This window comes from Raphanus sativus, chromosome 5 (genome assembly GCF_000801105.2).
Source record: "Raphanus sativus cultivar WK10039 chromosome 5, ASM80110v3, whole genome shotgun sequence".
Lineage (NCBI taxonomy): Eukaryota > Viridiplantae > Streptophyta > Magnoliopsida > Brassicales > Brassicaceae > Raphanus > Raphanus sativus.
In genome coordinates, this window is record NC_079515.1 from 3373097 (window position 1) to 3388131 (window position 15035).

At 38.0% G+C, this 15035-nt stretch overlaps 3 protein-coding genes across 4 annotated transcripts; 1 reads left to right on the forward strand and 2 right to left on the reverse strand.

Moving 5' to 3' along the window:
- Nucleotides 1-4029: 4029 nt before the first annotated feature.
- LOC108860110 (eukaryotic initiation factor 4A-III homolog) lies at nucleotides 4030-5617 on the reverse strand. Its single transcript, XM_018634021.2, has 2 exons — nucleotides 5261-5617; nucleotides 4030-5137 (listed from the first exon to the last, which is right to left on the reverse strand). Exons 1-2 carry the CDS (start codon nucleotides 5527-5529, stop codon nucleotides 4219-4221), a joined length of 1188 nt encoding a protein of 395 aa, XP_018489523.1. The 5' UTR covers nucleotides 5530-5617; the 3' UTR covers nucleotides 4030-4218.
- A 267-nt stretch (nucleotides 5618-5884) lies between these two features.
- Nucleotides 5885-11069, reverse strand: LOC108857953 (uncharacterized). Of its 2 annotated transcripts, none has more exons than XM_056986773.1 (15): nucleotides 10785-10940; nucleotides 10579-10711; nucleotides 10327-10381; nucleotides 10051-10241; nucleotides 9854-9958; nucleotides 9557-9756; nucleotides 9137-9269; nucleotides 8516-8555; nucleotides 8322-8417; nucleotides 8034-8227; nucleotides 7837-7941; nucleotides 7635-7731; nucleotides 6628-6864; nucleotides 6363-6545; nucleotides 5885-6258 (listed from the first exon to the last, which is right to left on the reverse strand). In XM_056986773.1, the coding sequence occupies exons 2-15, from the start codon at nucleotides 10701-10703 to the stop codon at nucleotides 6010-6012; spliced, it is 2010 nt and encodes a 669-aa protein (XP_056842753.1). In that variant the 5' UTR covers nucleotides 10704-10711; nucleotides 10785-10940; the 3' UTR covers nucleotides 5885-6009. The 2 variants fall into 2 exon arrangements, with proteins under 2 accessions (XP_056842753.1, XP_056842754.1); XM_056986774.1 differs by lacking the exon at nucleotides 10785-10940 and adding an exon at nucleotides 10978-11069 and having other exon boundaries at nucleotides 5886-6258.
- A 1116-nt stretch (nucleotides 11070-12185) lies between these two features.
- Nucleotides 12186-13049, forward strand: LOC108860988 (uncharacterized). Its single transcript, XM_056986778.1, has one exon. The coding sequence runs from the start codon at nucleotides 12260-12262 to the stop codon at nucleotides 12896-12898; it is 639 nt and encodes a 212-aa protein (XP_056842758.1). The 5' UTR covers nucleotides 12186-12259; the 3' UTR covers nucleotides 12899-13049.
- Nucleotides 13050-15035: the final 1986 nt, after the last annotated feature.

Sequence of the window (15035 nt, forward strand, 5' to 3'; positions counted from 1 at the left end):
CAGGATAAGGTGAACCGAAGAGTGTTTACAGTGCTTGATTCCTACAAGATAAAAGTATAAATTAGCTTTTCATTATATTAATTTATTATTTAAATTAATTAGAAATAAAAAATGCAACAACAAGATTTATGCCCCTTTTCAGACAAAAAAAAAAACAACAAGAAGTTTTATGATACTTGTAACAAGAACTGAAAGAGATCATTTTCATTCATAGACACCCCAAGAGAGAAATAGAGAGAGAAAGCTTGCTCCGGTCGGCGGAGGGGTTCCCATAGCCACCACCGGTTCGGTCCTTCCGTTTTAATCAATTTGTTAACTGTGGCTTGGTTTAAAAGAGAGAGATAGGTAGCTTTTGTCTTGGTAGAATTTTCTCCGGGAAGGGGAGGCTTAGAGAGCTCCGCCGACGCCGGTTCTGGTCTCCGGAGGATAGAGGCTTCGTTAGCTCCGCTTCGCCGGCTTAGGTGATCTTCGATTTTGGAGACGTCTTTTGGTTCTTGTGGCTATGTGGGAGTCGGGTTTGTTCGGTTCGGAGTCTCCGGGAAAGGGAGGCGGTGGTTCCTAGGTTTGTCGTGATTTGGAGGAAGTAGTCGGATGAGATCTCGCGGCGGTTGATGATGCTCTCCGACGGTTTCGTAGATGGGTTTGTGTGGAGTAGCTTTGGGATTTCAAGGAAGAGGGATGAGACCTCGATCTATTTGGATCGATCGATGCTCTCCTCGGGAAGAAGAAGCTATGGTCGTGAAGTGTGAAAGCGGCGTAGGTGTACGCGCGCGGATGACCGGTGAGACGCTACCTCTGCAACGGTGTTAGTCTTCCTCGGCGGAGGCTCTCTCGGTGGTGGCGTGTTAGATCGGTCTCGGAACTCTTGTCGAAAATGAGTTCGACTGTCGGTGACTCGAGTTGGTGAATGGGCCGTGGATCTTTTTCTTTTGTTGTCGCCCATGTGTGTGCGTGGGCTATTATATTTGGTTTTGTTGTATATGGGTTTTGTCCCTGGACTGCCTTTTAGCTTTTATATAATTTCAATTTGAGCAAAAAAAAAAAAACAAGAACTGAAAGAGATTAAAACTTAAAAGTGTAGGAGGGAAGCACATAACTTGAACCTCTTTTTCCTTACTTTCAAATCTTAGTTGTTTGTTACTTAAAAATAAATGATCCTAATTACTAATGCACGTAAAATCAACTAGTCCAAGAAAAATAGTGAGAACTTTGTTCTAGAATGCATCATCATCAAAACAGTCCAAAATCATAACCATCCTCTTCTTCCTCTTCATAGAGCTTCTCCCCGTTTTTGAAAATATGTGTTCATGTTATATGATTCTTCTTGATCCTACTTCAGCTTCATCATTTTCACCATATGTTTATTGCTCCTCTCTTCCTTCTTCTTTTCCATGACTGATTCGGCTTGAAATAAGAAATAACCAGAAAGTTGTATCAAAAGCTACATTCATATACAACTTGAAAGCGATGATAAAGGAAACAGAAAAAAATAACTTACAGGTGTATCAAAGAGTTCCTCCAAAACATTGTAGTCGATAAACCTACTAACTTACTAAGTCTCTGTAGGAATCAAGACTAGTCAGGAAAGAGGAAGAACACAAAATCCAAACAAGATTCTTCAAAGTAGTTAACTTGAGTAGAGCAAATATTTTTATGGCCATGGCCCATGAGTATGTATTTTAACCTTTTTATCAACAGTTCTGCGAACAGCTTCCATGGCTGTGGCTGGAGGAGGCAAATATTCTTTGCTTCTTCAGCTCGTTGCTGTTGCTTTTCCTATATGAGGAGATGAAACCAAAAAAAAATAAAGAAATTGATTTAGAAACAAGTCAGGAACATAATAGCAAACAAGGTTGAAATTGAGTCATCAACCTTTCTAGCTAGATTTTGCCAGAGCAGCTTTAGAAGCTTCAACAAGCTTTCTTGCATGTTCTGGACAACTAGCGTTTAAAGCATCATTAGCCGCTGCTTGCTCCTACAAAACAATATTAAAGTGGCATTGCTCCTCTCTTCCTTCTTCTTTTCCATGACTGATTCGGCTTGAAAGAAGAAATAACCAGAAAGTTGTATCAAAAGCTACATTCATATACATTTTAGCAAAAAAAAAAAAACAATATTAAAGTGGGAAAGCAGCTTCACATGTTGGAAAAGAGCTCCAGCAAATTACTAATAAGAGCATTAATTGCATGCTATAGTCATGTTTAGAAGATTATTTGCGTATTTAGTAATGTACGTTGAAGCTACTGGCGAGTTTCCATATATGACACTATTAGCTCTATAACGAGACATCTGGTTTTCTTTTCTTTTGTTTTTTTTTAATTTTCTAAACGTGTCGTGCAAGTGCTGACATGAGATTAAGAGGGACTAATCCCAAATTATGATTCAACTATCTTGTAAGTTGTAACGTATCATTTTACTTGTTATCTTTTTATGTATTAATAGTGAAGTTTTTCATATAAAGTATTATAATTACTCATATAAAAAATTAAGCTTTAGAGTTTAGAGATTTCATTTGGGTTTAAAGTTTAGGGTTTAGGATTAAGAGTTTTTATTTGGATTAATGTTTAGAGTTTATATTTGGGTTTAATGTTTAGAGTTTATATTTGGGTTTAGAGTTTAGAGTTTCTATTTGGGTTTAAAATTTAGAGTTTAGAATTTTTATTTATGTTTAGAATTTATATTTGGGTTTGAAATTTATAGTTTCTATATAGATTTACGGTTTATGGTTTAGAGTTTGGAGTTTTTATTTGGATTTAGAGTTTAAAGATTAGGGTTTAGAGTTTTTATTTGGGTTCATAGTTTAACTAGAGTTTCTATTTGGGTTTAGAATTTATAATTTTTATTTGGATTTAAAGTTTAAAACTTCAAATTTTTATTTGGATTTATAATTTAGAGTTTCTATTTGGGTTTACGGTTTATGTTTTAGCGTTGGAATTTTTATTTGGACTTACGATTATAGTTAGAGTTTATATATTAGGTTTAGAGTTTAGAGCTTCTATTTGGATTTAGGGTTTAGAGTTTTATTTGGATTTAAAGTTTATAGTTTCTATTTGGATTTAGAGTTTATAGTTTCTATTTTGGTTTGAGTTTATATTTTGGTTTAAAGCATAGAATTTTTATTTGGATTTACAGTTTAGGATTTAGAATTTAGAATTTTTATTTAAGTTTAGGGGATATAATTTATATATGGGTTTAAAATTTAGAATTTATATTTGGGTTTTGATTTAGAATTTCTATTTGGGTTTAGAGTTTCTATTTGGTTGTAATAAGTATTCATATAGTATATTATTATAGTTACTACGATAACCAAGATTAATACTTTCTCCGTTTCATATTAAGTGTCGTTTTAGAGAATTTTTTTCGTTGCAAAATAAGTGTCGTTTTAGAGTTTCAATGCAAAATTTATTAACTTTATTCTCCATTCTATTTTTCTATTGGTTGAATTGTATCGGTAATGATGTTTTTATATTGAAAATATGCAAAATTAAATGTTTTCTTAATCCGTGTGCACAAGTCTAAAACGACACTTATAATGAAACAGAGGGAGTATAAAATATACATGTTGGCTTATGATTACAGGACACACCCGTTATGGTTTAGTGTCGAAAATAAATGTTTTTTTGGAAATTACAAACCATTAAAATTTTCTACAAATTTATAGTTAAATAATCTGGTTTAAAATGAGTTAGATTCAATATTAAATAGCGACATAAAATACACGTTCACATGCTGATGTTTAATGATGTGCATTATGGATACAGCAAGGGGATAATAATGTAAATTGGGTTTGCTTCGTATAACCAACTACCTAAATAAAGAAAATTTTGCATTGTTGCCTAAATAACTTTAGTTTTATGACCTTCTGCCCAAATGACACTACTAATAAACTATAGATTGAAGTTCCAGCTGTCTTCTCGTAAATTCAGCAGACAAATTATGTAACAAACCATCGAACTAACAAGAAACATGACAAAATTGCCACAACAGCAACTAAAATAAAACGAGAGAAATCTCAGAAAAAAAGTAGGAAGCTAAGTGTATAATAATCACAAGTCTTATAAATAATGCTGAGAAATTTGACAACAAAAACCGGACAATCGAGTTTCAAGTGTGGAAAAAAAAGAAAGAGCACACACACAAACTCCAAAGAGACATCAACTTTCTCATTCAGACAAGTGAAAGCAAAAAAAAAAAAAAAATGTAGCATAATGAGTAAATTTAGATAAGATCAGCAACATTGATAGGCATCTCATCAATCTGGGTACTGTAGTAGAGCTCAATGTCCCGGAGAATGTGAATGTCGTCGCTTTTAACAAAGTTGATAGCAACACCCTTACGGCCGAAACGACCAGAACGTCCAATACGATGGATGTAGAGGTCACGGGAGTTGGGGAGATCATAATTGATGACAAGAGAAACTTGCTGCACGTCAACCCCACGTGCCAAAACATCTGTAGTGATGAGAAGGCGGCTGTCACCCGACCGAAACTGATTCATGATCACGTCTCTTTCCTTTTGAGGCATGTCTGCGTGCATTGATGAGATGGTGAAGTTGTTGCTCCGCAGTTTCTCACAAAGCCAATCCACCTTTCGTGTGGTATTGCAGAAGATAACAGCTTGAGTGATAGTAAGCGTGTCATAAAGATCACAGAGTGTATCAAATTTCCAGGCCTCCTTCTCAACAGAAACAAAAAACTGTTTAATAGCGTCGAGGGTCAGCTCGTCACGCTTGACAAGTATCCGCACAGGGTCCGTCAAAAACTTGGCTGTCATCTCCAGAACGTCGTGAGGAAGAGTTGCAGAGACCAAACAAACCTGAAGGTCGGGTGGAAGGCACCTGTAGACATGGTAGATTTGGTCCTTGAATCCTCTACCAAGCAGTTGATCTGATTCATCAAGAACAAGGAGTTTAATAGATCGGGTGCGAAGGCTTGTCCTCTTTATCATGTCACAGACACGACCAGGTGTTCCAGACACAACATGGACACCGTGCTCCAGCTTTCTGATGTCTTCTCCAATGCTCTTACCGCCGATGCATGCATGTGCTTGAATATTGGCGTGAAACCCAATAGCTTGTATAGTCTTCCCTGTCTGTGAAGCTATCTCTCTGGTTGGAGACAATATCAAGGCCTGAACTCTGCAATATCAAACAAGCAGAGAGCACTTAAAAAGGATAAAACAACTAAGTAGTTGACTAATCATATGAAACCTAAACCGAATCAGTTTTGCACAAATTGATAATAAAACCTAAGGAACTTACTCTCTAGACGAAGTGTCAACCACTTGGCAGACGGAGAGAGCGATCGTAGAGGTCTTTCCCGTACCGGATTGAGCTTGAGCAATCACATCTCGCCCTTGGAGAATCGGCATAATCGCCCTCTGCTGAATCGCCGAGGGCCTCTCATATCCGTACGAGTAGATACCGCGAAGAACATCCTCTTTAATCCCCATCTCATCGAAACTACCTATAGCTTCCACCCCTTCGCTCGTCTCGAATTCTCCACGGTTCGCCACCTTCGCTGCAGCCATAACTCTTCTCCCTCTGGATTTTTTTTTTAAAAAATTTTCTATTTTATCCCTTTGGAATGTTTTCTTCTCTATCTATTTTTCTTTCTTTTTTTATACAGCTTGTGGCAATATTTATACAACTTGGATCCTTGCAGAAAAAGGAAATTAATTAATATCCTAGAAATGGAAAAATAAAAGGCAAAGGATATACTTATTTACTATATTTATTTAGATCGATCCTAAGCATAAAAGGGAAATTTCTATTAATATTACTCTTCCTTTCCATATTTTTCTTTTAGTTTTACAGATAATGATCTCCTTTTTTTTTCTCTTTTCTTAGTAGGCTCATCCAGAATATTATTCTTACTTTCAGTTTTGCCTCATATGATCATTCAAATAGTTCTTTTCCAAATGATACAAAACGTGCACATCCAACAACAACAATCACTTTCCAAACATTTTTTACCCCTATATTCAGTTTTACCCCTAAAGTAACTAGCTTTAAAAGTCTACTTTTCTATTCTCCGACTGGAAAAAATGAGAGAGGGAAGAATATGTCTCAAATCTGCTGTGGGTAGACACACCCAACGCCTCTGAACGCGGACAACCCCGTGCTGTGACCCTCGTCAGCGTACTAAGCGTCAAGAGACCTGCTGCACTCACTTCGCAAAACGAGATCTGCAGATGCTGGAGGCTCCTCGAGGCTCTCACAACTCCTATCACTGCAGTGTCGTCAAAATGACGACAGTCCTTTACAAACAATGACAGAGACATTATTATCGTGCAACACAAGACATGTTTTCTACTTTGGTTATAATATAAAATAATAATTCAATTCCTAAAACTTGTTTTACCCGAAGACGTAGGCAGTCTAAACGTCCACACTGTCGCACCAGATGTGTCAGCCCCGCACCTGTAACCAAATCACAGCCTAGCAGCTCAAGTCTCTCCAGCCTCGGGAACTCTGCAGCTACGGTCGCCAGATGCTGGTCCGTCACGAGCTGAACCAACCTTCCTCCTCCAACCGTGCTGACAGTCTACAATAAATAAATAAGAAACATACGTTAGACAGCTAGATTACGAAACAAAATAACACACACACACAAATAAAACGGTTACCTGTCCAGGCTCCGGATAGTCTGACAGACTGAAGTCAAGCGTGAGGCTAACCAAACCGAAGTATCCCCGAGCCCTCAGCGGGAAGTAGCTGAACGGGGTGTCTCTAAGGGTGAGCGACGTCTGGCGGACCCGGTAGGACTGACTCCAGGCCCAACTCACCTCGGGACAGATCCTGGCTGTCGAGGGAGGTAGAAGGTCGAACACCTCCATCAGCAGGTCCCCGGGAAGATCCATTGTCTAGAAAGAAAAAAAATATAATGTTAAACGCGGATTGTACCTAATGGGTATTCGAACCCGGATTGGGAAGTCTTAGCTATGCGCGCAACACCACTAAGTTACTTCAACTTTTCGATAAGTGCCGCTATAATATTTTTGATATAATATTTTAAAATTTTTAAATCTAAAAACAAAAATTAAACATACTGTGTTTGAACCATAATAGGAAGAGCAAAGCCATGCGGGCAGAACCACTAATCTATATCAACAACCTTGAATAATCTACTTCATCTTTTCTATAAATACTACTATTATATATTTTCAATATATACAGGATTTAAGCAGTTTTTATTCAAACAAATAAACAAAAAAAATATATTTATTTACCGGGCTTCGAACCCTGATTGAGGAGGCATATAAACGTGTGCAATACCACCAAGCTACTTCAACTTTATGGTTAGTCTGAATATATTCTTAAGGGCAAATTTAGTATTTTTTTATAAAATACATAAAAATATTTAAAAAATTAGACAAAGTTTATACCAACTCTGGAGTTCGAACCCAGAACTGGGAAGGGATAACAGAGGGGCGCTATACCACTAAGCTATTTCAACATCTTTTCGTGTTCTATTATATTCTTCCAAACCAAAACACGATTTTTATACTTTTTATTTAAAAAAATAAATAAAATATAAAACGTTTGCTACTACTGAGTGTCGAACCAGGGTTAGAATATAAATAGGAACACGCACGATACCACGTAAAAAGAGAGAATAGAATAGACGACATACCGCCGCCGGCGTCGTATTCACAGCGAATGTAAATGGAGGGAGTGGAAACGATTCGCGGTGGTGGTGGAGAGCAACACAAACCGGTGACCTGGAGCGGCTGAGACAACAGAGACCCAGACAGAACATAAAAAGAGTTGCGTCAGAACCAAAACTTGCGTTTGATATAGTGAAAACTAGATGTGATATTGGGACATCACTATACCTGTAGCTACGGTCACGGCTATAGCTTCTGCTGGGGCTTCTTCTTCTGCGACGAGGAGACCTAGACCGAGACCTAACCGGCGATCTTGAGTAACTTGCGTCCCACCTGAGATACAATCAAAATAAACCATCAAACTAGAACTTCTATGATAATGCTATAAGCTAGACAAGGTGTAACATGGGATTGTCAAACGGTACCTGAGCTTCTTAGGACTGTTCTTGCAGTTCCTCTCGATGTGACCCCTATCTCCACATCGATAACATTTGTTCTTCCAGTCACCAGCAGAGCAATCTCGACGAGCCCAGTGACCTTCAAGACCACAGTTGAAGCAACGACCACTCCCTGGGGGAGGGCTTCTGCTCGAGGAAAACTCCCGGGAACCACGAGGTATCTACAACAGAAAACGGTTTAGGTGGAAGATTAAAAAAACAAAAAGTCTAAAACCGAAGAAGAACAAAAGGTTTTTCATAAAAATAGGATTATACCCCTCTCGCAAACTCAACAGTGATACGGCTTCCATTTAAGTCTCTTCCGTCCAACCTGTACCTCGCATCATCAGCATCTCTAGGATCACTGAATTCCTGTGACCAAACAGTGAAGAGAGCCATCAATAGGACACAGCTTTACACAATGGAGAAAGCTAAACTAGCTACGTAGTTATAGAGCAAATACTACTTACAATGAAGGCATAGTCTCGTTTCATGTCCAAATCTTGAATTCTGCGGAAATGGGTTTGCCAGAAACAGGAAGTCCATCATTTTACTTAAAAGGTGTAGCTAGTGATATGATACTTCACCGCCATCAACGGCAAAACAAAACACCAGATTTTGAGATTGTTGCCATTTTCACCATTTTCACCACTAAAACACGCAATAAACAAGCCAAAAGTCCCCTAAAACACCACGCAAGCATTTCCACCAAGGTGAATCCTCTCTTTCACCACAAACCTCCAGGTCAAGAATCCTTCAACAAGACCATTCAGGTTAATATATACTACTGCATGTTGAGCCATTATAAGCTAACGAATACACATCTCAATTGTAATTCATCCCTTGTTTAGGCTAAGTTCACAAAGGCTGCTACATAATATAAGCTGAGCAAACGATGCATATCCAAAACAAAACCACAGAAGCTGAGCAAGTTCAAAATTCGAGCACAAAAGAACTATGCTTGTAAAGATAGAAGAAGAACAGTAAACAGAAAAAAAAAAAAAAAAAGATGCATATCCAAAACAACCAGAATTTGAGCAAAAGAAAGCTATGCAAAGAAGAACTGTAAACAGAGAAAGAAAAAAAAGTACCTTCCGTATTTGCTGAAGAGGTGTTCAAGATCTCGTTCCCTTGTTCGAGAGGAGAGGTGTCCCACATAGAGACGTGCGCCGCCGTATCGGTCATTGCTGCTGTAACGATCATCGTAGTGAGGCATCTTCAAGTCTACACACAAAAAGGAAAAAATGATTTGATATCTCGTCAAATCCCATCAAGCACACTGAAAGAACCAAACAAGAATCAAAGGTATAACCTTTTAACCTATACAACGCTGAAACCATATTCTTTAAAAAAAAAAAAAACTTCTTTTCGATTCAAATTTCGTATTGGAATCAAATGACTAATGGGTTTCCATGATATGATTTGAAATCAAGATAACAAAGCAATGCGGAAGATAGACTCTAAGAAGAACCCTAATTCGATAGAAAGAAAGATTCCCAGCAAAGCCATACATTTCTCACGCATTGGGCTGCCTTCTTCAGGAGTCGAACTTCGCTTCCTATCTTTGGATGGAGGAGAGTTGTCCGCCATTGGTTCAGGGCTTCTGCTCCTTGCAGCTTCGGGGCTTCTGCTCCTTGCAGTTTCAGGGCTTCTGCTTCTTGCAGCTTCAGGACTATGATCCTTTTCCTTCCTAACCGGTGACCTGGAGCGGCTGAGACAACAGAGACCCAGACAGAGCGTAAAAAGAGTTGTGTCAGAACCAAAACTTGCGTTTGATATTGTGAAAACTATGTGTGAAATCATTATACCTGTAGCTACGGTCGCGGCTATAGCTTCTGCTGGGGCTTCTTCTTCTGCGACGAGGAGACCTAGACCGAGACCTAACCGGCGATCTTGAGTAACTTGCGTCCCGCCTGAGATACAATCAAAACAAACCATCAAACTAGAACTTCTATGACAATGCTATAAGCTAGACAAGGTGTAACATGGGATTGTCAAACGGTACCTGAGCTTCTTAGGACTGTTCTTGCAGTTCCTCTCGATGTGACCCCTATCTCCACATCGATAACATTTGTTCTTCCAGTCACCAGCAGAGCAATCTCGAGCCCAGTGACCTTCAAGACCACAGTTGAAGCAACGACCACTCCCTGGAGGAGGGCCTCTGCTCGAGGAAAACTCCCGGGAACCACGAGGTGTCTACAACAGAAAAGGGTTAGATGGAAGCTAACAAAAGTGTAAAACGGACGAAGAAGAAAAGTTTTTTCATAAAATAGGATTCTACCCCTCTGGCAAACTCGACAGTGATACGGCTTCCATCAAAGTCTCTTCCGTCCAGTCTGTACCAGAAAATAGGATTCAGTCCTTGTTTAGGTTTATTGCAGAAAGGCTGCCAGAAACCTTAATATGAGCTGAACCAGAGATGCATATTCAAAAACAAAAACACACAGAAGCTGAGCAAGTTCAAAATTCGAGCACAAGAGAACTATGTTTGCAAACAGAAAAGAACTGTAAACAGAGAAGAAAAAAAAAGTACCTTCCGTATTTGCTGAAGAGGTGTTCAAGATCGCGTTCCCTTGTTCGAGAGGAGAGGTGTCCCACATAGAGACGTGCGCCGCCGTATCTGTCATTGCTGCTGTAACGATCATCGTAGCGAGGCATCTTCAAGTCTACACACACACAAAAGAAAAAAATGATTTGAACGTATACGAAGAGAAATTAAGAATCAAAGGTATCAATAACCTTTGAACGTATACGAAGCTGTAACCAGATTTAGAAGGAAAAACTTCTTTTCGATTCAATTTCGTAATGGAAACAATGACTAATGGGTTTCCATGATATGATTCGAAATCAAGAGAACAAAGCATGGAAGCAATGACTCTAAGAAGAACCCTAACTCGATAGAAATAAAGATTTCCAGCAAAGCCATACATACCTCGTGATCAGATAGTTCACCGCGCGCTCAGCGAAGCTTTAATCTAACTTTTCACTTCCCTCTTACCTTTTTTTTCTTTTGTAACACCACTTCCCTCTTACCTCAGATGTAGTATTTAACACACATAAAAGAGGGAGAAAGAATCTGACGGTCTATATTAATTTCTGCCAAACCAACGGGTCAGATCTCAACTAACCATTTTCGTGAATTGTCTTTTTTTTAAAAAAAGAAATTCCCCCAGACAAATTATTTTCCTTGCGGGGGAAATATTTAACGAATCACGAATCAAAAAACTATTTTAATTTTTTTCTATACAAATTCATTGATTAGACTTTGAAAACCAATATTTCAAAGAAAAAAAATCAATTGACAAAATAGTCAAATCATATTTTTGACATATTTGAATGAGTTTAAGATTTTATCAGTTTCTCTTATTTTTATGCTTCAGCTATTAATATTTGGTTGGAAGTAAACAATTCTGATATATATAAATAAATAAATATATATATATATATATATTAAATGAAAATCACTTAAATGACTTTTGTATAGATACTATTCATAGTTAAACCTTTAAAAACTATCATAGTTTGATTGATTCATAATTTTTAATTTATTTTAGTTAGATTATAAAAAAGAGTGATTTCAAAACAAATTAATATTCCAAAATGATCCAAATAATATCAAACATAATGATTCATAAACAAACTAACTATAAATATTACTAACCACCGAGTTTGGGCTAGTGGTGTTTTGGATAATCCTAATACGACAATCCGGAGTTCGATTCTTACTGGTTATTTGGTGGACTGCCTTAAATATTAAAAATATGTGATTGAATTCAAAATTAATAAGATTATAAATTATTTTCATATATAAAGAATAAAAATGATGTTAACTCTTAATAAAAAGGAGTTTTTGTTGCATTAGAAATTTTATACGTATACACTTATCATTATAGTTTCAAATAAAATTAACATTTTAATTTTGAATGATAAAAATATATTCTGTTTCATGAAAATATAATATATTATGTTCTTATAAAATATTTTTACCAGCAAAATTGCGGGCCACCTAGTATAATAATAATAAATTAAAATTAAAAGGATATATCGTATATATCTATTTAGTTATCACGTTAACGAGAAAAAAGGAGAAGTGAATAAAAAATCAAATATGAAAAGGGAAACAGAGTGGCTATATATATCGACAGAAGCGAAGCTAGCAGATTAGAAAAGAAAAACGAAAACAAACCCTAACAATCGAGACTCGAGAGAGAGAGATGGAAGGAGGGGCCGTCATACAAGATCATACAGAAACTGATCTCGTCAGTCTGAGAAGGACAATCTATGCTACCATTATGTCGAGTCCTAATTTCGAGGAAGCAGGGCATAAACTGCTCCAAATCCGACTTGGACAAGGTCAGGAGATGGAGCTATGCGTTATGATCCTCGCATGTTGCACAGAGGAGAGAACTTACCGCTCCTTCTATGGTCACTTAGCACACAGGTTCTGCCTAGGAAGCAAAACGTACAGAGAATGTTTCGAGAATCTCTTTGTGCAGCAGTACGCAGCAGTTCACGGTCTGAAAACGAATAAACTGAGGAGTGCGGCCATGTTCTTTGCTCATGTGCTAGCCACAGATGCTCTTCCGTGGGGTGTCCTTGCCAATGTTAGGCTGACAGAGGAAGACACAACATCTTCCTCCCGCATCTTTCTCAAGATACTGTTCCAAGAACTCTCTGAGCAATTGGGGATGTGGGCTTTGAACCAAAAGCTTGAAGATCCGACCATGGAGGACACCTTCGAGTCAATCTTCCCAATGGACCATCCTAAGAACACGAGGTTCTCCATCAACTTCTTCACCTCCATTGGACTCGGGGGCATCACTCAAAAAGCCAGGCAGCTCCTCGCCAATTGACCCAGGCGTAGATGAAGAAGGGGAGGTTGTTGATTAGTTAGCTTTTGTTGTTTTAAAATCCAAAACAAATATTCAAAGTTTTTCCTTAATTTTTTTTTTTATTTTGGTTTTGATGATTTAACAAAAACTAAAGAAGATATGCCTTTTTGCTTTTGTCATACCTTCAAGAATATCTAACTTATTAGTTTTAACCAATGTCGTCCTTCTACGCCGTACGTATCTACTGCTGATGTGGTTGGGTGCTACGGGAAAAAAACATGAAGTAGGGAGGGAGACTCTGAGAGCCGCAATATCTATGGTGGTAGATTCTCTCAAATCGAAAGAGAGATTCAAAGAAAAACTGAAATTGAAATGCGTTTTCTTTCTTTAGTCTTCACTTTTACTAGTCGGCTAGTAATATTGTTCGGATTAACCACTAATATCATCTTCTTCTTTTTTGTCACAGAAACCACTAATATCATCTTCTATTTTTCAAATATATGCGTCCTTCACAAGAGTGTAAAATAAATCTTTCTCGTTGTCAGTGAGAATGAACACGGTCGTACATCATCTGGGTTGTTTAGCCTACGTTATGGGCATTGCTTGTGTTTAATGATTGATTAAGTGATGGAGGAGGAATGTAAGGATATGATGAAAGCCGACTTCTCATCAAAACAACAAGAAGGCCCAGATCAATGAGCTTGAAGCTGAACTGCAAACTATACAGTCGAAACTCCAAGAGAAGGAAGCCCAACTCCAAGCGCTTAAGGTCTGCGTTAGAAGCCCGACTGAGTTTCCTCTCTTGGACCGTTCAGGTTCATTTGGTTCTCAACTAACCAACATCAAGTAGAAAAACTGAAGGAACTCAAACTGAACTAAAACATACATTTCGATACTCGACTGAGTTCCTTTTACGCAGTGGTAAAACTAACATCGCAAAACATCTCTTGGCGTCTCCTCAGATGATGAACCAAGAAGACCTCTCGGTTTCATGGAGAGCCAGAGCATTACAAAACTGATAACGAGGTCAGAAGGTCCATCACTGGGATGAAGAGGGACCTATGGAGTCATATATCCATGTTTAGCTACCGTAACAAAGTTACATAATCCTCCATCTTGCACCACCAGAATGATCCAAATCTCTCAAGGTTTTGTATCTTCCAAACCATGCCAAAGGAGGTGTTACACGCAGACAAACTAGACTTCAACCGAGTTGTATTATCTTTAAAATTCTTCCTAGTCATGACTTGTCTAGAGATTTAGATTGTAGAGTTTAGTAGTAGAGGAGTTAATGATTGTGAACTTCTAAATTCGAGAGAACATGATATGCTTATATCGCAACATTCAAAACTAAAAGAGTCATACAATGTCTAACGATGCAAAGTGAGTTTTTATGGAAATGATCATCCCGGACTATAAAGATAGATAAACTTAAATCTACTCGCCAGGAACTTGAACGCCTTGCTTCAGCTTCTCTTTCTTCATCTTCTTCTTGGAAACAGGCTTCTTCTTCCTCTGAGGCAGATTCTTCTGAGCGTAGGTGTAGAGGATGAAGTTTCCTACAAGGAACGTCACTAGCAACCCTCCGATCACAAGAAGCACGATCAGTCCCGGGTTGAGCCCTTTGCTCTCGAGTTTTCCCTGTCTCATTGAGTTTTGTTTAGCAACTTGGTAATGAAATAAAGATGCAAAGAAGAACACAACAAGCTCGAGCGAGAAGACAGAACACAAAACATTGAAATATCCTAACTAGCTTTTCAATTGTACTGTCAGTTTAAATTTAATCAATTAGAGTAACAGCCACACATAACTTAGTCTTATACTATCAATTCTCATTCTTTGGCAAGATCAAAATGAGATTTGACCAAAATCGTCAAAAGAAGAAACTGAATCAAAGACAAAACTTCACCCATCCGATTATGCTAGGTCATAAGAACATGCTAAACATCATGCAATTTGATTATGATTAAACAGCGTTACAATCATAACCTTAGAACAGGAACATCATCATCATCATGCATTAAACGAGAAGATCAGACCCAAGGCACCAGAGAAGATTATCATGCAATACGAGCCATGCATGGGAGAGAATCATAAGGACTATAGGAAAGCAGAATCTCGATAAAGAGAAATGCAGATCTAGCGATTCATCATCATC

Excerpts from the sequence above, each read along its gene's own strand:
- LOC108860110 (XM_018634021.2), bottom strand. The coding sequence starts at position 5,529 with ATGGCTGCAGCGAAGGTGGCGAACCGTGGAGAATTCGAGACGAGCGAA. Across the intron at positions 5,138-5,260 it reads GTTGACACTTCGTCTAGAGA|AGTTCAGGCCTTGATATTGT; the intron begins GTAAGTTCCTTA and ends TTGATATTGCAG.
- LOC108857953 (XM_056986773.1), bottom strand. The coding sequence starts at position 10,703 with ATGCCTCGCTACGATGATCGTTACAGCAGCAATGACAGATACGGCGGC. Across the intron at positions 10,242-10,326 it reads CTGTCGAGTTTGCCAGAGGG|ACACCTCGTGGTTCCCGGGA; the intron begins GTAGAATCCTAT and ends TTTCTGTTGTAG. Across the intron at positions 7,942-8,033 it reads AACAGTCCTAAGAAGCTCAG|GTGGGACGCAAGTTACTCAA; the intron begins GTACCGTTTGAC and ends ATTGTATCTCAG.
- LOC108860988 (XM_056986778.1), top strand. The coding sequence starts at position 12,260 with ATGGAAGGAGGGGCCGTCATACAAGATCATACAGAAACTGATCTCGTC.